The sequence below is a fragment of the Ambystoma mexicanum genome, chromosome 7p (genome assembly GCF_040938575.1).
Source record: "Ambystoma mexicanum isolate Mex_15411 chromosome 7p, UKY_AmexF1_1, whole genome shotgun sequence".
Classification (NCBI taxonomy): domain Eukaryota; kingdom Metazoa; phylum Chordata; class Amphibia; order Caudata; family Ambystomatidae; genus Ambystoma; species Ambystoma mexicanum.
This window is the reverse complement of record NC_090939.1, coordinates 969275438-969299101: the sequence shown is the minus strand read 5'-3', so window position 1 is coordinate 969299101 and position 23664 is coordinate 969275438. Positions and strand designations below refer to the sequence as shown.

The following is a 23664-nucleotide window of genomic DNA, read 5'->3' as shown; positions in this document are numbered from 1 at the left end:
TTATTTCGGGAGTGACGGGACTACATGTTTTATATTCATGGGGCCCTAAGCAGAAAAAGTGTGAAGACTGTTGACCTAGGCTGTGCTCTTAAAGTACTTAACCGTGGTGACTTTTCTGTGTACTTTGATGTTGGTATTGTTGCTGTAGAAAGCAAAGATGTTCTCTGAGTAACCAGGTTACAATCTAGCAGGTGCCGCGCCGAGCATACAAGTAATCTTCAGTCATGAAAAGCAAGCTAAATAGCGAGTGAAAAGGGGAATGTCACGGCCAATGCACCACAAGAAGAATAGTGGCTTAGGGTGTGGTGGGAGGGCGAGAGAGAGAGAGGTCCATTTTACAACTAGAAGCCAAACCAACCAAGGTTAAGGCAATTCCATTATGGGATTCCGCGCAGAGCATCCCCGTCTCCCTAAACCCCGGCATCTTTACGGCCGCAGAGATGTCGAGCTAACTTATGTCTGACGCTCCCTGCCAGACGATGGCTTGAAGGTTGTCAGTCAGACAGCCGGTATGCCCTACTGGAGAGAAAATGGAGAGAGGGTGAGTGCCAATCCTTCTTCCGAGTGCGTCATGCTTCCTCATTCCTGATATGAAGACTGTTTTAAACTGGTTTATGCCAGGCAGTGCTGGTAGAGAGTGGTAAGCAAAATGTATACTCCCTGATCTACCAACAACGTGCATTTAGTCTATTTGTTGCAGCTTCATAAGCTCTTCTCTGCCGTAGGGGCAATGCAGAAAGGCGTACCCTGGGTACCATTCGGCAAACATTGCATCACATATGCTATGTCTTTTATCAGGTTAGAAGTGGCCTGTGGCGTGCATATGGGACATGGGGCAGAGTTAGGATTTAGGTGAGATTACCCTTTCCATGCTTTCTTCAAAAGATACACCCAACTGTATACAAATAAACCGCTCTAAGTAGGTATGTCTTTACATTGCAGCGCACGCAAAGTATTGCACTCTAGTGCTCACCACACAACGCAAAGTCGCTCATTTCGTGGTGCCCTTTTCTGTCTGTGTTAAAATTAGCTTGCTATGACTTTCTGACATTAACAGCAAACACGTCATTCTGTACAAATTCAGTGGAACATGGAGACTTTGCCTGGTGAACGCCAGTGTTTAAAAGTGAGGAATAAATACAAATATGTTATTATTCGCAGACGATTGCTAAATACCTCAGGACCATTTACTCACTTTACTTGGCTAAACACATAACGTACTCCTTAGCTTCATTTATACAACTATTCTAAAAATGTCATCAAGCGATCTCTGCCTAGTGTAGCCCCTTTCCTCATGTTTCTCTGCCCCAGAGTAGATAAGAAATGAAGGTAATGAGAGAGAGACGGGAGAGTGAAATATCTAGAATGATGGAACGTTTTTGAAAAGTTCACCTCATCCTAAAAGAAGCCTTACTAGCCCACAAGGAGATGTCTTCAAACTAAGAGGACCTTTTAATAAAGATGATACAAATGTCCCTATACCAAATGTCCTTGCCGACTATAGATAACTTAGATGACATATTTGGAATTATACTTCAATGTACTGTTTTCAATTGAACTTTTAAACGTACCTTAAACCAATGTGGGTCAAAGGAAGATGTGTTTACGGAGAACGTCTGTCCGGCCTTGGTATCAGTTTCGTCTGTTCCTGTGCGCTCTTCCTGTCTAGTGTGCAGCTTATATACAACTCTCCACGTACGCCATTGGAGAGAAAGTAGGTCACTGTTTACCAGCACTTGGTAAAAAAAAAAAAAAGAACACATCCTAAAACAAACAACTCAATCATTGTCAAGTAAATGGACGCCGCACACCTGAGGCAAAAACAGTAAAAATATACAACAACAGCGCTATAGGGTAACATACTTTTGCTTGTACTCAGTGAATGAAGAATACAAATGTGACGTGATCGCGGACAATGGAGCTTTAAATATTCACAAGCCTCTTTGCGTTTTTTTTTTTTAAACCAGGGAAATATAATCCCAGGGAGTTCCCAGAGAACTTTTCCAAAGAAGGATTCTCTGCGCTAGAAACTACAAAATAGACGCATGCAAAAAATTGAGAGGTTTCAAGTTAACATTTCATAATGGTGCATTCTTCTTCTGAGACTTGAAAATAGATCATGCAGTCTTATCCCCCAAACAAAGAAAAAAGTCAGACTTCTGTATTGTGAAGGAAGTGCATTTTGTGAAAGTTATATTACATTTTAGCTGCACAGTGATTTTCAATGAGCACTTGGGCCTGATGGCACTAGATATGTGTCTTGTGTATCCTCTTATCCTGCTTTTAAAAGTAGAGCAAACAGCCTACTAAAAGCTCACACACTTGTGACTCGCGATCAATGCGTTAGCGTGCACATTACCTGGACTTTACTGGGGCCTATATGCAGTGATTAAGAATATTGAAACCGAAATCTTGCATTGACAACAGACTGAGAATATATGTCAGTGGGGGCGTGACGCGTTTCCTGGAGATCCCTTTGAATAGTGAAGGCACACGTGCATTTGGATGTTAATGTTGTATTTATGATGCACACACATTTTGCCGCACAGCATATCGGCACTGTACAGAACATGAGGACATTCAATGACCCCGTGCGTTCAGTGAGCGTTGTTGCATAAGCCAAGTTTTGAAAGCTTTTCTAAAAGATCACACTTTTGGGTCAGGACGAATGTGTATTATGGCCAAGGTGTATCAAACAATCCTAAGCCCTAAAACCATTAACTAAGAAACACTGACACTAACTTGTGGAGCTCTGAAACTGAGGAATTGTTAAACGATTTGTAAATGAGAATGATCAATTAAGGAGGCTTAATAGCAAAGAAAACGATTTAAGAGAAATGAGGTTGTGCTGCACTTAGCTATAAGCAGCCAGTTCAAAGAGTGTATGGGGATTAATGTGATCACACTTTATTCCCTGGAGAAGGAAGCAAGAGGCATCATTTTGAAAAGGCGTGAGAGTGAATTTAGGGGGCATGCAGAGGTGTCGCTATCACCAAAATCCAAGCAGGAAGCTATAGTGTTATATCATTGTATGGTAAAGAGGTTTACGTGGCGGCCCTGGGTCACTGTGAACAAACTGATGCCTCAAGCAGGTTTATGAGAATGCTTTCGCAGTTTGAGCAGCCAGCTCTAGAGAAATCTTTTTTAAAAAATGCAGTGCTCTTCAGAGTATGACAAAGGGTGAGCAGAGCGGTGTACACAAGATCGGCCCTCCTAGCTGATGTTGCTTGAACACCTTTTTAGATCTGTAATATGAAGTGGTCTTATATAGCGCCCCTCTGCCAATAATGTTGGCCTAACTGTGCAGAATGGAGGGCAGTATGTGTAAGTCAGAGAGCAGGAACGCAGATGCAAAGACCTTTGATGTTGATGGATGCAGATCGGAAGTTCCTGTGTGTCGATATGAAAATATGTTGTTTATGGTTGGTACCGAATTAGCAGGTTAGCCATATGGGTAGTCCCTGGAATTCGAAGTGCAACAATTAACAGCATCTCGTGGTTATAAGGCTCCAACGGGGTCATTGAAGAGGTTGAAGTAATGCATTGAGGCGCTTCTGCTCAGAAAGTACCTTTATTTCAAATTTATTGGTGCTACGCAAATAGCTTAAATAAAAAAATAGAGATAGTAGTGGACCTTTCTGCAGAAGATGGGTCAGCCTTGGCTAAAGCAAAGACTTTTGAATGTCGTCCTCGATTGTACTGAGTACCAACAATGGTGCTTGCAAGGGTAATATGGCCGCAGCATGGTGAAGCAGGTGGGAAGCCATCTTCTGGAAATGTTGTAGAATGTCGATAAGAATGCTGTGAAGACTGGGGTAATAGCTACGGTAGTAGTATAGGTTACACGAGAAGATGGCATTGCCATTGTACGTTAGGAACGGAAGCATTTTCCTTAGTAATAATAGTTGGAAGAAACTGTGGTTGTAAGCAGTGTTTACTTGTGTACCAAGAGAAGATCGTAAACCAATATGAAGCCAAGATCATGAACCGAGGTGGACGGGGTTGTGGCAGTTACTAATATGGAGGATTGCAGGAATATATTTATCTGTTCGGCAGGTACGTTAAAGGTAATAACCCTGGTTTTTGCAGGAATATTTTCAAGTAATGTTGTCTTCATCCAGCCGTTGGTAGCAAAACAGCAAAAGTCAAGAGAGAAACATAAAGGAAGGAGTTTTTTGCCATGGCTGAGCAAAATGTGGACATCATCAGCAACAAACATAATCTGTAGTACATTGGGACAAATGATCATATAACATCAGCTGGAGGATGAACTAAAAGGTCTAATAGAATGGACTGCCCCTTTTGAAGTGGAACCAAACCTGATTTGCATCTTTTCCCTTTTGAAATGGCTTGGCAGTCGAAGAACAATAGTCTGGCGGGTTGCCCAGAGCAATGCCAGAGGTTCAGATTAATTCGAAACCTTCCAGCCATCACCTCTTTTGTTTTGGTATAGGATGGGTAAGTTCAGATTCTTGATGTATTTCACATGGAAATGGGGAGAAAGAGAAAGTAAAGGCCAGGAGCGAGATGGCTTTAGTGCACTCGGTAAAAGGAGTCAAGGGGCCTCATTAGGAGGCTGTCAGAATGGGTTTAACGGCGCTGGTAATGGTGCCGGCACTGTTAAACCCATTCTGCCCTATTACGAGGTTCCCTTGCGGGACCCGCTCTGGATGTCTGGTCAGACCCGACGTCCTTTGCGGGTCCCGCGAGGGGACCAGGGAGCTAACAACGGGCCCGTTATTAACGGGCCCGTTGTTAGCTCCCTCCCCATTCCCATTGAGCCCTATGGGGGCTCGAATGGGAATGGGGATGATCCGGGTCCGGTTTACCTGAATGGGGAAATACCGTGCCGTCCTAGGTCGGAATGGTCGGTATTTCCCCATTTAGGGAACCCAGACCCGAGTTTGAAGGCAGCCATGCCCTTATTAAGGGCATGGCTGCCTCCAAACTCGGAATGAGGCCCAACATCTCTGCCTAGGATACTTACAAAAATATAAAGGTGATTGAGAATGGTCTGATAATCAACATGTCAAATGCGGTGGACAAGTCCTGAGTGACGAACTGAGAATGCTTCACAATCACCCAAGGTGAGCAGGAGGTAATCCAGATTTATATGAGATCAGATTAAGTTCCACCACGTGGGTGGAATCCAGCAATGTAGTTTGTAATGATGTAGTTGATATTAGGTTGGTTCTCTATTGTTAGGTGCAGCACCTTTCATCAATTCGGAGGTGAATGAAAGGGCAAGGATGGGTCGGCCTTAGGTTGCCGGCATATGAAAGGTCTACTTAAGTTGAGTGAAAATGTCCGTCTTGAGGCTACTAGGGAATGGTCTGGTCAGTAGAGAAGTACTGATGCTTCTGTGAAGAGCAAGAGCAATGATGAGAGCCATTACCTTTAAAGGCTTGACTAAACACATTTGCAGAAGTGAACATGTGCAGGGGTTTGTTGAACTAAATATAGGAGAGGGAACGGAGAGCCAACAGACGTGGATGTAGGTCCTTGCTCAATATTTTTTAAAATGGAATAATGTGCAAGCAAGGCATGAACGTGTGCCATAGTGCTTATGCCGAAGATGTCTGGGGATTAGGGATAGGGTCAGTGGTTTACAATGATAAAGATTCTCCAATTTTTGAAGAGCTTAAGATTTAACTAAGTAGAATATTTGCTTCTAATGAGTTGAGCGGGAGATGTAGAGATAGTGTGTGCTGAGACTTAAAGAGTTCTTTTAGGCAGAATTAGTATTTTGGGTGTTGGTTGATTACATGGCTTTTGTTTTGTAGTACTGTGTGTTTTCTAGCATGACTTTGGAGCAATAGGTTTTGAGTTGGTAATGGGAGTGTCCAAGGATTTGTGCCAGTTCATTTCAAGGAGACATTTGGTGAGTTTAAGCAAGGTCAACTCTGCATGGAAGGATTTTGCTCATGAACAATTCGAATGAGGCATAGATTATTTCAATGTGGAAAATGTGCTGAAGGCTAAGGTTATCCAGCCATAGATGGCTGTAAGGGCATCATTGAAATTGGGGATAAAAGACATAGGTATAGAATTGGTTTAGAGCAATCAAAAATTCAGTGAGATTGAGTCGACTTCATATGATCGGTGGGTCTTAAAAGTGAATGAGCTGCGTGAGGACTGAGCCTTTGGAACGTGAACAGAAAGTAATCATTGAAAGCCACATTGAGGTGTGTCTTGATGATGATGTATGTGTATTTCAAAAATAGAGGATTGGGCACGTGGCCAGAAGAGAGGGTGGGTTCATTGGCCATTGAGTCTAGAGAGTTAAGGTTAAGATTCCTGGTTAATGGTAGATTCAGTTTGTCTAACCATTGAATTCGGTGCCCAAGCATAATACATGTATTGTTGGTTATACAGTTGGGGGCCTGCTGTGTGCTGTTTTCGTGTGCTATTCCAGCAAGACATGTGGACTTGTGGACTTGTGCTTTGTGCTCGAGAAACAAGTTGCTGTCTGACCCGCCCTCTGCCCGCCCATCTGCAATGCCGTACTTCCGGACTTACATAAATTGTGCACGCACGCGCACAGTGCGCACGCACACATGTACGCACCCGTAGAAGTAAACGCTTTGCCGCGAGTCTCTCTTCTGGACGCCTGCTGTGTGCTGTTTTCGTGTGCTATTCCAGGAAGACTTGTGGACTTGTGCTTTGTGCTCGAGAAACAAGGTAACTCTTGAGGGCCATACTTGCTCCGTGCTTTACGTACTGAAACCTAGTTTGCCACGCTTGTGAGACCAAACCTGAGTTGATAGTGTCTTTTCGATTGCAGTTGCTGCCTGACCCGCCCTCGGCCCGCCCATCTTCAATGCCGTACTTACGGACTTACAGAAATTGTGCATGCACGTGCACAGCAGGAAACACTTGTGTATAGGCGCGTTATAAATGCCATATCATATCATATCATATCACACGTGTAAGCGCCCGTAGAAGTACTCACTTTGCTGCCTAGCCGCAGAGGGGCAGAGAGGCAGTGGCGAGGCAGCGTTGGTATATTCTTCTCATTTTGTTCTACAGGATACTTACAATTGTTTACAGCTGTTATACCAGTGGATTATTGGAAAACTTTTGAGTAATCTGATTTCAAGATAAGTTTGTCATTGTTGCATATACTAAAAAGTATATTATGGTATTCACAATGTATTCCCTTAAAACAAACATGCCGACATCTTCCACGCATAGGCTACCTAGCTCCTCAGAGAGCAATGCAACTGCCATCTGTTAGGAAAGATTTCGTAATTGTAGGTAATTTTCCTTCCATGTGGCAACCCCTAAACTTTTTGCTGTTGTTTTTCACCTTATTCTCGACTTTGCCAGAGAAGTGCAGCCTTCTGCCGCACTCCTCTGGGCTTTCGCTCTTTTCTTACGGGGAAACTGACATGCCCTTAAGACAGTCAGTACCGGGAAACGCTGTTTTCCATAGTTTCTTTTATCATGTTGCGGCTTTTGTGCAACATGACACAAGAGGGCACTGTAAGGTAAGTTACAGCTCTCTTGGGTCTCTAGCCTTCTACAGGCCCTAGATACTCTTTTAGGATTGTAACTGATCGGTGCAAGTGATTCACGGACGGGAATGGTGGCAGCAATCGTTTCTTGTGTTTTGAGCTCCTTTTGGCGTTCTAAGCGCGTTTCTCGCGCTTAACCCAAAATGGTGGCCTGGCTCCCAAAATGGCCAGATCACAAGGCTCCTTTGTCCTGTCCGCTGACCGTCTTGCTCCCTTCACCTTCCCCAGGTCGAGCCGACCTGGGGCCTTCCTTATTTGGGCATGTACTTTCCCGCAAAACACGGATGCTTTCGCGGGCTTCTACATGTCTTGTGTGTGCCTCCAGGATGTGGGCTGGGATGTCTGGTCCCAATACACATCCTGGGTGCCAGAGAGTCTAGGGTGGTGTGAATGCCTGGGACCACCGTGGTCCGTGATTGGTCCACGAATGGTGTGAGTGTTGATGAGCGGATCTCCCATTGGGTCCCCCCTGTTTTGGCGCGAAGGGAACCGTGGATAAGAGGGGGCTGGAAACACCACTACCATGTCGATCTCCTGAGTTCTCACGAACGAAGGAATACAGGAGCCAAGTATCCTGCAACCAAGAGGCTGAACCAAGGAATCGCTGGTGACCCGCTGAAGCACTGCTCCTCTGCACTGCTGTCGCCTTGTGAAACCCTTTTTACCTTTGATCGAACCAGAAGGCCTGTACTGGTACTTCGACCCTTGGAATAGCGGGAACAGCTATTCTCTGCATCTTCACCATCTCCTGCCAGTAAGCCTTCGGAAGCGTCTCTGGGCCATCCAGTAGACTGACCAGCTTACACGGGAGTCTTGCTCTGTAACCACCGCCAGGTTGTGTTGTATATCGAGTCCTTGTCACTCTCACACGCTTCGTACACTTGGCGTTCCCAGGTCTGAAGTGAGTAGTGTACATTTGGCTCAGATACACACGGCCGCTCCGTTGCCCTGCTGTGGTAACAAACTGTGCGGGTTTCTTCGATTGGGACGTCTTTTACTCAACTCTGCTGCTGCAGACTCAACACGACGACGAGACGCTCCCTGCTCTTCTGAACCTGCCAGCGACTGAAACGGACGCGGAGAAGCCTGGGTCTGCTTGCATCGGCGACCGGTGAGTAGCATAGCTAGGAACTGGTCGCCCTCCTGCAGGAGCCCATAGCTTTTCCCCGCTGTGTCAAAACAGCACCCTTTTCCGTACTCACGCTCTGCTTCTGCCCACAGTGGAGGCCGCGCTTGAGTCGCGGAACTTGTTCTTCTTCATTTGTGCACTAAACTGAACTGCCTGATTTCCCTCGAAGATACTCCCCTTTTGCCCGTTGGCACCAGCGTGTGCAGGTACTTTTGAGCACAAGGCTCCACTCTTCGTAGGGCTCGGACTTTCTTCTAGTTAGGTGCCTCTGAAGGCGGACTGGGTCTAAGCATTATTTCGCACTGCCTGTTTTCCCTCCCTTTTAGGTGGACTACACATTTCGTGCATCTAACGCTTGAGACTTGTATTTGTATATATATTGTATTGGTATGGTATGTGTTGGTTTACTAGAGTTGTATTGTGATTTCTCGCTACGGTCATTGTTTTAAAGGCCTTGGAATAAATATGTATATATTTTTAATATAGCACCTGTTTGGAGTAGTTTGTAAGTGTCCTTGCTTTGTGTGCTCATTGCGGGCTTTCAGTCACCCTCACCCCTCTTGAGACCTAATCTTGACCGCCGCGATCGCTACCTTGATTGGTCTGGCTCGTCCAGAGGTTACCCTGTTCCAAGTAATTAGGTTGGCCTTCTGAACTTCTGCGCCACCAGGACAGAGTTCAGAAATCCGTCTTAACACCATCCGACACATACCTCCCCAACGGTTCAAATCTGCCCTTACATTTACTCCGATGAGAATCCAGTCGTCTGTTTCTACATCTTCTGGTTTGCCAACTGCTCATCCATCCCATCCAACAGTGTCTTACAGACCACATGTGCTCTCCTCCAGAAATATTCCATTTAAGTCTTTAAAGACACCTAACCAAAGGCCAATTTCTCATTTTTTATCTGACCACACGATTCTGACCTCAGTCAATGGTAACATCGTTGAAACAATCTCGTTTAGTCCCCTTTCCCCAATTACTTTTCCCACACTGGCACGTGATATCTCTGGCATCTCAATATATGCCAGTCAGTGTGAGTCCCCCATTTCCATTGTTGAGGAGACGCGGCTAAATTGTTCTGAAGTTGTCACTTTTAACTCCTCCATGGCTCAAGTCCATTCACTGGCGGACTCATTCATGCACTCAACACCAAGACCGTCGCGCTCACCTTTGAGAGATTCATTTCCTCATTATTTGACCATGTTACAACCTGCACTAATGGCAATTAATACCACTCTTGTTAGCCTGGTAAAATTGTATGAGACTGTAGATAGTAAACTTTCTGTGCAATCTACTAAGATGGAGGAGTTGACTACATGTATTAAAAATAGTCAATCCGTGCATTATGTCAACACAACGGTAGTACCATCTACCGCTAAACCTACGCACGTGGCATCTGAATTAGAGAATTCTAGTTCTGGCCAGTTGGCTTCTATTACAGAGGACATCCATGCTGCACCACCTATCTCCAATCCCTCGCTACCACTCATCTCAGTCATTATTTGTGCCATTGAGCAAAAAACCCTTAACACCATCAGCTCCCTCTAGGGAAGATCAGTCATGTCTATCCGATTACTCGCCCCCAGCTTTGCCTATGATGCCGCTTGCATCGTCTTTGGGGGTGGAATGCCCCATCCAACAACTAGCCAATGTTACTACAAAGGCACAAAAGCAACCCCAAATCCAATTACATTCCAATTGGGCCACCAAAGGTCGGCACACGTTTATTAAGAAAACAAGAAACATGGTTGCCGAAAAACCTTTCAGAGGAACATTGAATGCTTTTTTCCAATCATTGGATCAATCAATCAAACTTCTAAAGGCTGTAGATGAGACAAATAACATGGCATCCAGCGCTTTAAATGTTGTCAGTGCATCAGAACAACAAACACTGATGTCTCTCCCCAATTTAGAGAAGGACATAACACCTAAGCCATATTCGCCTTTGAATAATCTCATGCATTCTATTGAGGAGGGGGCCAAGGCAGATAAATGTAATACCCCTATTATCCCTCCCAAAAAAACGGTATCCTTTTCCTTACCTGTGGCTCCCTCAGTATTGATCGATGAAACCGAATCCCAAACCACTATCAAGGATCTGCACCATATGGTGGACCTCTATCTGGCAGCACGTATAGCTAAACCAGAGGTGAAATCCCAACCTCTCCAAAATTCCAATTTGACTCAACTACATATAACACAACAGATAGTCAATGCTAGCACCGAATTGGCTGCCTTCATTCCCTTGCCTACAGGTCGGCCGCAGGGAAGTGACTATCTGCCAAGACAAGGGGAGGGAGCCAGCTCATCTCATTGCCATCCAGATATGGCCCTTGATAGATTTGCGCACACAAATGTATCTAGATAGGCTCATTCTGTCAATTCGCCATGCTACACGTTGATAATGAAGTGTAGAAATGGACCGTATCCATCATATGACGTCAATAGGTGTAGTGTGTTTAACATCTTTAATGACTTGGTGGAATTAGAGGATATCGTTTCGAGCGACATCGATGAAATTTAATTTATTTCTGAATCAACGTATACAGTGGTGCGGCTTTGGATAACATCAGGAGTGGTCATGAATGCCATTTGGAAATCCAAAATTGCGTTGTTTAACATGGGCTTTCTCATTATACAAGACCCCGATCGTACAGCCGCCAGACCACTACATATCTTGCTTACACCCAACATTTATCAAAGCTCTCAGGGGTTGGTAGAAGGTCCTTTGTCTAACCTAAAGCACATGTTTAATTAACAACTATTGGGTCCCTCCTTTGTGGAGATAAATATTGCATGTTGGAACACCAGGGGTAATTCGCATTTTCAATCATCGATTAAAAAATTTGAAGGGCTTTATCATATTTTAGCATTTCAAGAAACATGGCTTTTAAATGTGCCTGTGTGGGGTAATTATGATGTGGCTCTATTACCAGCCATATCTGGCGTAGGCAGACCGTCATCAGGTCTAATGGTGGCAGCCAATGGGGCTGCTGGCCTAACAATAGCACCATGGGCGTCAGTGAATGCTTACATCCAGTTAGTGAAAATATTCTGTACAAATAAGATCATTGCGTTAATGAACATATACCGCAATCCGGCGGCAATGACGGTGTGACATTCTATCAAGGTTTATCCCAAGTTTTGAACAACATCATCAAATGTGCATCCATTACACATACCACCATCGTGGGCAATTTAAATCTTGATTGTTGGCACAAGGGTAAAGCCACCAGTGAGGTCCAGACATGGCTTTCCTTTATGGAAAACCAACATTTTTATATGGTCAATGGGGCGATAATGGGCAACATTCCCCCACAACACACCTGGCATAGAGGAAATAGTAGTAGTACCATTGATTATATCTATGTTGAAGCCTCATTATTACAGCATATCCAAACAATGGTTGTAAAAGATCAAGATGAAAATGATCATAGACTTTTTTTGTTAACCATCCTGTGGGATTCAGTAATACAAATACCTTATTACATCCCCAAACTATGGTCACTAATTCATCGAGATCTAGAATTTGCTGGAATCCAGCTCAGCTGGCGCAATTTCCCTCAGATATAGACCATTGTATATCAGGGTACGCTTCAATCGAATGCTCAGATTTGCTTGCAGCGTTTTCTAATACCATTGCTATCCCACGGCACAATGTAGTCCAACATGCACATACTTTTGATCCAGCCTTGCGTGTAAGACGCGTGGAATATAGACAGCTTCGGAAAAGTCTTAAAAACTTTAACTCGTTAACATTGTGTAAGGAGCTCAAAACAGCTAAATGTCGCTATAAGAATTGGATCAAAAGTCAGAAATCTCTTATGTTCCAAAAAGATAGCGAGCATATGGGATTAGCGATGACAAATAAAAACTCGGGCGGCATGTGGCAACTCTTAACAAACCATTCAGTTAACATGCAAGCTGATGCCCAGATTAATGGAGTACAAGAACATCAGTGGATCGCCTTTTATTCAGATCTCTATTCTGATATTCATTACACCAGCACAACTCGTATCTCTAGTTCAAGGGGTCATTGGCAAATAGTTTTCACACAACAGACCATTTATGATTTTACATCACAGGCAAGCTCATCTCAAGCAGCTGGTCCCGACGGGCTTAATAATATAATGTTCAAGACACACCCAGAGATGGATTTTATTCAGATTATTCCGGAAAATCTTAATAGCAAAAAGAGTATCAACATCATGGCAAACATCTATTATTATCCCAATCTTTAAAAGAGGGGATCATAGTATGTCCAGTAAGTATCGACCAATTGCGATCTTGGATGCCCCAGGAAAAATATTTGCCAAATTGATCCTAAGAGATTTCAATGAGTGGACGGCGAAATATCATCTCAGAGATCCATCGCAAACAGGATTTGTCGCAGGTTTAGGCACTAACATTAATTTATTATGTTTGAATGCCATTTAACACCAAAACCACAAGCTAAAACAACCAATCTTTTTTGTGTTTGTTGACCTCAATGCCACATTCGATTCCATTTCAGGTGTGATCCTATTCTCCAAACTGAATAGAGATCAATGTCCATCTTCTCTTTACAATATCATTTCAGCCCTACACTCTGACATGTCAATACAAGTCAGATTGTCCCTTGCAGGTTTATTATCAAGATCCATTCCAACAGCAAGAGGCCTGAAGCAAGGCTGTCTTTTGGCATCTGCAATATTTAATTATTTCATACACGATGTACGATACATTTTTGATCAAATAATTTCAGATTCCCCTAAATTTAATGAACAGTCAATAAAAGCGTTAATGTATGCAGACGATTTAGTATTAATTTCCAAAACACAAATAGGTGTACAAAAATTGCTTGCTGGCTTTCAGTCGTACATTACGCTAAATGAATTACGGATTAATACTGATAAAACACATTGTGTTATACCTCCCAAAAAGGATACATAAGAATGCTTTCACTTGGTTGATTAATAACATTTCCTTGAGCATTTCCCTGAGTGTTGTTCCACATTATATATACTTGGGCAAGGCCTTTGAAGATCATAGTAATGGCAGGTTGTTGTAGCCTTAAGGGACGGCAGGACGCTGTAGTGAGTTCTAACCGACTTTATTAAATGGCAACCGGTGTGGACCCTTATATGTCCAAGCTCAAATCAAGCACTTACTTACAGTTCAGTTCAGTTCAGGACTTCTCCAGTTAAATCACTGTGGGAAGTGTGTGCACTATGATGGCACGCTGTAAGCTTCTAGGGCCCCCATGTAGCCTCCTGTGGCCGTGGTGTTACACCCTAGAAGCTGTGCTGTACGGCTGCTGCAAGATCTCACTTTCTTAGCTCCTCATCAGGAGCGGCGCTGTGGTGCGACCGCTTCATCTGGCGGGCTGCCAGCTCTCCGGCGGGAACGTTTTCCCGCAGAGCGTGGGCTCGCGAGATCACGTTATGTACGATCTCGCGAGAACACGCTCCTGCGATCGTGTGATATCCCCACACACCTCCATTGCTGGGAAAAAGGATGGGTGGTCATTCCATGACAAAGTCTGCAAACTTGCTGGGTTTTCTTCTCTCTCTCTGAGGTCTGCTTAGATCTGTATATGGGGCAGGATTGCTGGAGTACTCTTGAGGAGATGCGGGTGATTCGAGTTCTCCTGTTCTTGTTCTTCGCTGTGACTCCCTGGGTGTAGTTGGAGAGTTGGGGCTTGAGAACTCGTTGTCATGGTGTGGCTCCAAGGCATCTCTTTCTGAGAGGCGAGGGCTTTCGGATGTCCCCTGGCAGTCTTGATCTTCTCAGGTATCCCAGTGTGGCTGTTCCATGTCTTCCTTCCTGCGGTACATGGCCACTCTCTCTAGATTCCATTTCCTTCCGTCGCAGGTGCAAATGTGGTTTGACTCTCTCTCCATGACTTCTATGGGACTGCTGTATTTGGAGCCAGTCGAAGTGTCTTTGTGGGGGATGCGTATTTGCACCAGGTCACCTCTGTTAACTGCTGTGTGTTGAGCGGCTTGACGCAAGTCCCCTTGGGTCTTCATGGCTTCTTTGTTGCGCTGCATGTGAAACGCTATGTCATCCATGTTCACGTCTTCGTCAGCCCTCACTTTATGGAGCCAGGGTGGTACCAGTGAGGATGCTGCCCTTCTCCCCCTCAGCAGATGAAATGGCGAAACACCAGTGACGGCGTTGGGGGTGAGGCGGTGGGCTGCTACAGCTTCCTTGACTGTCTTGTACGGGTCTAGGCCCAAGGCATGAGCCAGTTGTAGCGCCCCTTTGATGAAGCGGTTTGCCCGCTCAACCAGGCCATTGGCCTGTGGGTGGTATAGGCTTGCTCTCCGCTGTCGAATGTTGGTGAGCTTGAGAAATTTCTCCATTTCTCGGGGGACTAGCTGGACTCCGTTGTCTGTGACGAGTTCTTCTGGTAGACCTTCCCGCTGGAATACGGCGGTGAGTGCTTCAATGACTGTGCTTGTGGTGATGTCTGAAGTGAAGTCAGCTTCCACCCATTTGGAGAAGTAGTCGACCATGACTATCCCGTATTTGTGTTCTGGGGGCATGTTGTCCAGGGGCCCAATGAAATCCAAACCTAGTTTTCGCCACACCCCTTTGGGGACTTCGGTGGGCAGCATGGGGGCTTGCCTCACGGCTAGGCGCTTGTCACTGTTGGTGCACTCATGGCACCTTTCGACCATTTGTCTTATGTCCTGGTCCATGCCTGGCCACCAGTAGGCGTTGCGTATCCTGTGTCTGGTCATGTTGCATCCCAGGTGGCCTGAGTGTGCTCTGCACAGTATCACTTTGCGGATTCCGCTGGGCGGGATGATTTGATCGCCTCTGAGGATGAGACCGTTCATGGTGGTGATTTCCTCGTTCACTTTCCAGTAGGGACGAAGGCCTTTGGGGATCGCTCTCTCGTTGGGCCATCCTTCGCGAACCCAGGTACTAACGTGCCGTAGGGCATCGTCCTGTTCGAACTCCTCCTGCCAGTGGCGCTCACTCAGGTCCATGTATTCGCCGTTCCTCAAGTCACTGATGGAGGCTACGACACACTCATCTTCCAAGAATGTGGTACCAGGGGCGCTTTGGTTCAGGAGTCTGGACATGCAGTCCGCTTGTGCGTTTTTCCAACCCGCAATGTGGGCTATCTCGTATGTATATTCTTGAAGCTTTGCGGCGATCCTGGCCAGCCTCGGGGTGGCAGTCTTGGTGCCGCCCGGGCTCAACATGTGAATGAGGGGTTTGTGGTCGGTGATCAGCTTGAATCTCGTCCCCCATATGTACGATCTGAAGTAGTCGACGGCCCATGCGCATGCCAACATTTCCTTCTCAACCGTGGAGTAATTCTTCTCCGATGATGACAGCGCTTTGGATGCAAACACCACAATATTCTCAGTGTCTCCCTTCTTCTGGGTCAGGGTGGCCCCCAGGCCATACGCACTGGCGTCTGTGGTAATGCAGGTGTCCCATTCAGGGTTGTATGTTTCAGGCACAGCGCGTGTAGAATTCTCTTTTTGATTTCACAGAACGCTTCGTTCTGTTCCGGGCCCCAAGAGTAGGCTGCCCCCTTCTTCAGAAGCTCCCTCATGGGAGACGTGGTCTCGGAGAATCTAGGGACGAATTTGGCATAGTACTCCGCTAGGCCCAGGAATGAGCGTAGCTCCTCTTTGGACATCGGAGCCGGGGCTTCTGTTATGGCCTGCATGAGGTTCTTCTTGGGACTGACGCCGTCACTTGAGATGCAGTGCCCAAGGTATTCTACCTTGTTCACTCCGAAGACGCATTTTTCATGGCGTAGGTGAATGCCCTCCTCTTGAAGCCTGCTCAAGACTGCCCTGAGTGCCCCGTCATGGGTCTCGTTGTCTTTGGCATACACGAGATATCATCTTGAAAGAAGGAAACATTCGTGAGTCCTTTGAGTAAGGAGTTCATCATCCTCTGAAATGCGGATGCTGCCGACGACAGCCCAAATGGCATGCGGGTATATTGAAAGGTGCCGAAAGGAGTGATGAACGCTGTAAGGGGGCGAGAGGATTTGTGCAGGGGAATCTGGTGATAAGCATCACGCATGTCCAGCTTAGAGAAGATTGCCGCCTCTTTCATCATGAGGACGATTTTGTTGATGTTGGGGAGTGGAAAGCTATCCATGATTACCTCTAGATTGAGGCTTCTTAGGTCGATGCAGATCCTGAGGTCGTTGCTGGATTTCTTTTTGACCAAAACTACTGGACTCAGCCACTCTGAGGATTCCACGGCCTCGATGGTTCCTTCTTCGACCATCTTCCGAAGGTGGGCATCCAATGAGGGTCTCGCTGTGGCAGGTACTGCCCTGACTTTGTGTTTCACCGGGATCGCGTTGGGTTTCAGGCGAATCTTGTGGACAAAGTTTCTCACCTTCCCTGGGTTCTCGGAAAACAGGTTCGGGAACATCTCCTTGAAATTTAGCGCTGCTCCTGAGGCGACCATGAGTACCTGTTCCGGAGTGCTGGGATCTAGTTTCATGCTGAGTTTGTGTTGATCGTCCCATCCCAGTACGGCTGTGCCTTTGGGTGAGAAATACACTTTGGTGGTGGTAGACCTCCCTTTGAAATCGATCCGGGCTTTGATGTAGCCTAAAAGGTCGACAGTTGCACCACCGAACACCGTCGGTTTTTGCCTGGTCGTTCTGATCTCTACATTTGCTTGTCCCATCATCTCCTTATATGTGTTGATGGGGAGGATAGTGAGGTCAGATCCCGAGTCTGCCATGACGCGCGTTTCCATTCCGTCAACCTTAATGGTGCAGTGGGGCTTTTCCCTCCTGGCATGGGGGGGCGTTGACCATGACGACCATGGGTCTGTCCTGCAGATCGTCATCATCGCTTGAAGCGCAGTCACCATCGACACGGGAAACCGTCTTCTCCCGCCACGTGCATGCCGGAGCCACGTGACCAATGCATCCGCACTTAGAGCACTCTTTATTCCTGGCGGGGCAGTCGCGATCATTCACCACGTGCTTGGTGCTGGCGCATCTGTAGCATTTGGGTGCCTCCTTTTGCCTGGGACCTTTGTCTCTGGGGCCATCGCGGGACTGCTTGTCTCTGCGCCCTCTCCATTGTAGCGCCGCTGGTTGGGGCACGGGCAGGTGACTTCCCGCCTCTTTGCGTCTGCTGGCGGTTTCTTCCTCCGCCCTGGCAATTTGGATGGCCTTGTCAAGGGTGACCTCCTTTTCTTGTATGAACTTGTCCTGCACTTTCCTAGAGTTAGTGTGAACGACGAGCATGTCGCAGATGACCTGTTCTGCGTTTTCGCCAAAGGCGCAAAGAGAAGCCAGCTCCCTCATCCTGGTGATGTAGTCGTCCACGGGTTCGCTCCCTTCTTGTTTGCGGGTGTAGAACCTCAGCCTGTGCAGTACAACGTTCTCCATATTGGTGAACCTCTTCACAATGCGACGAGTCGCTTCCTTGTAGACGTCGTCGTCGTCGTCATCACCGGCCGCAGGTATTGCCTTCAAACCGGCAAAAAGGCGCTGACCTTCAACCCCCAATGCATTTAACAGCATCGCCCTCTTCCTGACGGGGGCATACCGCGTGCCGCCCACTGCTTCCAGATAGGTGGAGAAAAGGGGCTCCCACTGCATCCATGGAATTGCTGGTGTCCCTGGTGAAGGGAGAAAGGCAGGGGGCGGTGTAGCGCCTTGCATGGTGGGGCCGTGGGGCTTTTGGTATCCTCGTCACCAATTATGTTGTGGCCTTAAGGGACGACAGGACGCTGTAGTGAGTTCTAACCGACTTTATTAAATGGCAACCGGTGTGGACCCTTATATGTCCAAGCTCAAATCAAGCACTTACTTACAGTTCAGTTCAGTTCAGGACTTCCCCAGTTGAATCACTGTGGGAAGTGTGTGCACTATGATGGCACGCTGTAAGCTTCTAGGGCCCCCATGTAGCCTCCTGTGGCTGTGGTGTTACACCCTAGAAGCTGTGCTGTACGGCTGCTGCAAGATCTCACTTTCTTAGCTCCTCATCAGGAGCAGCGCTGTGGTGCGACCGCTTCATCTGGCGGGCTGCCAGCTCTCCGGCGGGAACGTTTTCCCGCGGAGCGTGGGCTCGCGAGATCAGGTTATGTGCGATCTCGCGAGAACACGCTCCCGCGATCGTGTGATATCCCCACACAGGTCTCAAATAGTGCGCATAGAAGACAAATTAGTTACAGCTATATCTCAGGCAAAAATTATTTCGCACAAATTTGGGAAGTTTTCAATCAAACCAGCATGGGTTTTTTGGAACATGAAAATAGTCCCAAGTCTTTTATAGGGACTAGAAACCCTGTCTAGTGGTATTGATCTTCAATTCGACAAATGGGAAGCGACCTTTTGGAAACATGTTTGGCACTTTCCGCGATGCGTTCCAAACGCATGGCTGAGATATGAGCTGGGGTTGATTTCCCTTCGAGCGCTTAATTTATGGCGAGCATGCTCTCTTTTTAGGAAATGCTTGATTTCTACAAATCAAAATTCCCTTCTGAGAACCCTGGCTAACTACTTCTTCACAGCAAAGCATGCCTTTGAAACTGAGTGGATTTATAAAGTATACCACACATTGGCTGAAGCAAATTTATCAATTGATGAATTGCTTAATAATCCAGATGAAGCAAAATCGAATATTTATGATTTGAATTGGATCAAAATTTTAAATCAATGTTTGCATTATAAAAATGGTTCTGTGAGTAGATTTCCACCAAAAAAAGCCCGTACACTACCAATTTATTTGCTGCGTGCTCCTTCTGTTCAGTTCTGTTCTAGTATTTTACGTATGAGATTTGATTTATGGCCCACGAAAGCGCTTTTGGTCCAACGTAAGCTCTTACCACTCACAGACATTGGTTGTCGATTTTGTTCAGGTCCAATATCACCAGAAACATCGGAGCACTTGATCACAGCATGTGTGGTATTACGTCCAGCCAGAGAAACCCATTTTTCACGTCACTGTAAATATTTGGGAGATTTAGATCTTGATCAATGTTGGGCATTAATACTTTCATCAGTTTATATGCCGTTACAAATTGCATCCATTAATTTTTTAAGAAGTTTGGCTTTAGATAGTGATATATATCCATAAGAATTGAATTTGTAAATATTTGCACTTATGTGTTACCTGAAGAAATGGTTTGCTGTCAGGGGTTGATGCTATGGTAAACTGTATTGTTTGATAATTTTATTGTGTATTATCCTTCTAATGTATTATTTCTTTGATATGTTATTGATATGTTATTATGGTGATTTTCATTTTTACCTATTTTATTGTTATAACATGTTATGCTTAAAAGATTCTTTTATTGAAAGGTTGATTAATTTCAGCTGATTCAAATAAAAAAATAAAAATAAAAATAAAGTTGGGGGCCAATACATTGAAAAGTTCAACATGGAAAGTGATGCAATATGAGGGTGGGCAATAAGACAAAGAGCAACAGAGGAGTGCAAGGGAGGGCTGTTAGAGTGTGAAGACCTTTTATAAAGATGTGCCCACATGAAAGATGAAACTAACTGAGTATGATGGTGGATTTCAAGCTGGGCGAATTTCTGCTGCTTCATGATGGATCTCTAGGCTTGTGGAAACAGTAATAGCCTGAAACATTAACTTCACAAGTGCATAGGAAATAGTAATACAATGAATGAGCCTTTAAATCCCTTTATCTGAATAAAAACAGGCTATAGGGCCTCATTATGACCCTGGCGGAATGGGTTTAACGGCGCCAGTAGAGCTGCCAGCGCCATTAAACACATTCCACCCTATTACGAGGTCCCCTTGCGGCACCCGCTCTGGAAGTCTGGTCAGGCCAGATGTCCTTTGCGAGGCCCGCGAGGGAACCAACATGCCAACAACAGGCCCGTCATTAACGGGCCCGTTGTTAGCATGCTCCCCATTCCCATTGAGCCCTATGGGGGCTCAAATGGGAATGTGGATGGTCCAGGTCCGGGTTCCCTGAATGGGGAAATACCGGGCCCTCCAAAGTCGGAATGGCCCGGTATTTCCCCATTCAGGGACCACGGACCCGGACCCGAGTTTGGAGGCAGCCATGCCCTTATTAAGGGCATGGCTACCTTCAAACTCATAATGATGCCCATGGTCTTTACTCCTAGTACCAATAAAAATGAGCACTCACAAGGATGCCAAGTGTTCTCACTGTACAACATGGAGAACGGCAGATCACCATGTTATCAGGCTAAATGTTCTGATTGTAAATATGGATAATCTAACGCAGGTGTCTGCAACCTGCAACTCTCCGGATGTGTTGGACTACCACTTCCATGAGCCATCAACTTTGACTATGTAGAACCAAAGGTTGTGGACCGCAGATATAACTGTTACATTTTTTTTCCATTTCATTAGGATTCACCTTATGGAACAGTAGTCGAAACTAATGCAATCTTGGATAGAAATCAAGTTATTTATAAGAATTTAGCATATCAGGATATGCCAGAAAGAAAAAATCATGAACCATGAGGAAGTCAGGATGGGGAAGCAGAGGAAAAAAAGGGGGATAAACCACCAATTGCTCGTTTTAAAAATAAAAAAGCAGATGCAGCCCAGAGCTGTGTCTTGCACACCAATTTCAGCAAACAAATTCTGGACGGTGGAGTATTTTACATCATTCGAGGCCCATGGGGACTGAGGCGAATAAGAACCCTAAAATTGTCTTAATCTGTGAGGTGCATTTACAGGCCCTAACAGAAATCCCTGTCACTTGAAAAACTACATTAAGCATTGACACCAAAAATGGCTGTGCTTTGTTCCCTGGCACATGTGTGACAAGCATGTGAACCATGTATTGAAAAACGGCCCAGCGTTTGCTTCTCTTTCATCTGCATAATAGGAAGTTATGCACTTCATTCAGAACGGTTCTTCAGTTGCTGTTCTGACATCTGAATAAGGAAATGTATGCACTACACCCAAAACAGCTTGGTTTGACTGTTAATTCACATGAGGGACAAGGATTTCTACAGTGCAACCCGACACGCCTTTGTTTTCCCTTTCACACAAACCGCAGCATTTAAAACACTGTAGATGAGAAAAACGGCTTGGCATTTCCTTTTTTTAATCCTGTGTCAAATCAAAAGAACCCCGTGCAGGGGGACTACCCCTCCGTGTCAATGACCCAACAGTAATTGCTAACCCACTCAATAGAACAAACTAAAATAAAATCCCATGACATACAGAACCGCATTCCAAACATTAAATGAAATACGGATTGCACACGTGTGAAGGAAAATAAGGAAAATGACGTTTAAAAGCCACCATGAAATGACAGATTTTGCTTACACAGAAATGGAAGTCACAACAATAAGTGAACCATTCTGCAATGACATGTGATGTGACCCAGAGTGTGAGGATTCTCTGCTCTGCCACACTAGAAGACAGCACTGGCAGGGATAACAAAGAAAGCAAGTTTGGCTAATGCTTGAACAAGAAGTGCGAGTTCCTCCAGCACCCACTCCAACAGACAAACTGACAAGCTTCAAAGGGTGTAATAAAAGTCTTTTGTTGCAAGCTGAGCCATGGGGAGACAATTGGCTGTGGGGGATGGAGCACCGCCCTCCCGTATGTGGCAGATCCACCAAATTGAAATTAAAGGATATATTCATTTTAGGCACTTTTCCCAGCACTCAGAATAAGGAATAATTTGGTTTTATAATATTTTTCCATGTGATTTCCAGGTGGATTTTCTGAAAGTAAGTACATGTTCATAGGACTTTGTGAACTGAAATGGCCAGTGAAGACTTGTTTCTGGCTGATTTATAAATGGGACAAATATGGAAGTTGGTGGAAAGATGGAAATGTACATTATGAGCATGTTTAATCATTAGCAGAGTTATAACTGTTATGCATTTCATGAAAAGGACAAAAAGGTGCCAAGGGGCCATGCTAGAGTTGGCGATCGGCTTGTCTAATTCCCAATTACCACATGCAACCACCTATCTATTTCTTATGGCAGTGTCTAGTATAAGTTTGAAGTTATGATACATAATTCAGTTTTGCTAAAAAGTGGCCAAGAGTACAAAGAACTATAATAAATTACAAACAGACTGATGATGCTCCCTCCCCTTGAACCAATGACGCCATAAGGCGGACGGAGGAATGCCAGGCTGTCCTATCTCAGGTTAGGAGTAATTCTTGAGTACTTCCCCCAGATTGTAAAATGAATGATGTCATTTGGGCTATTTAAGGGGGACTGTACTAGAAAAAAGAAGACACACAGACACACAAGAATCCAGGGAGATAGGAGAGGAGGCAGCTGATTCCATCCAAGAGAGCGCAGAGACCAGACATTTGCCTAGCTGCCCAGAGAGCCCTTAGATCCAGCTGGCTGTCCAGAGTCTCATCCAGGCGAGTGCAGAGAGCAGACCCCTTACCTAGCTGTCCAGAGGGTCCTGAGATCCCGCTGACCTTCTAGAAACCCAAACAAAGGCTTACTTTGTAAGTAGCAAATAACCACATTCCCAAATTGCATACCCCTTTCCTTTTGCAACCTAACCCCATAGAAAATCACATAGAAAATCACATTGAAAGTCCCCAATTGACAGTATAATTAATTCACCCCTCCATAGAAGACTCTGTATTAGCCTTTGTATGTTACATATTCCTTTGATAAATATTTCAGTTGTCTGTGTAAATCCTTAGTATCATTTTGAAATAAATCAATTAATTCCCCCATTGAAACTCACGTTCAATATTGTTGACATTTGAATCAACAATTTTGTCGAGTGTTTTTACTAATTATAGTCATAAAAGTATTGCCTTAAAAGGATTAGTCTCCTTGTCACTGAAAACTGAATTTGTCTGCATTCCCCATGAATTCCTATTTGCATCTGTACTAATGAAAACCCTAAACCGTAGTCCCATTGAGAGCAACTGCTTTTGCTAGCATCTTACCTGTTCAGTGCCTCTGTTCTTGACTGTGAAAACCGATTTCCGATTTTGACAGCTTAACCCCTTCCTTAGCTGCCTCTCGCTGCAAATCCTGTGTCAAAACGAATTTCCATTTGCCGTTTGTATTATTCTTTTG

General features: G+C 45.3%; 1 protein-coding gene across 1 annotated transcript in view; it reads right to left on the bottom strand.

Annotated features, from left to right (window-relative positions):
- Nucleotides 1–23664, bottom strand: part of ZPLD1 (zona pellucida like domain containing 1) — a 395074-nt gene that overhangs the window by 341018 nt on the left and 30392 nt on the right. Inside the window, exon 2 of the mRNA XM_069636318.1 lies at nt 1572–1735. Within this exon, the coding sequence (XP_069492419.1) occupies nt 1572–1735 (164 nt within the window). The remainder of the gene's footprint in view (nt 1–1571; nt 1736–23664) is intronic.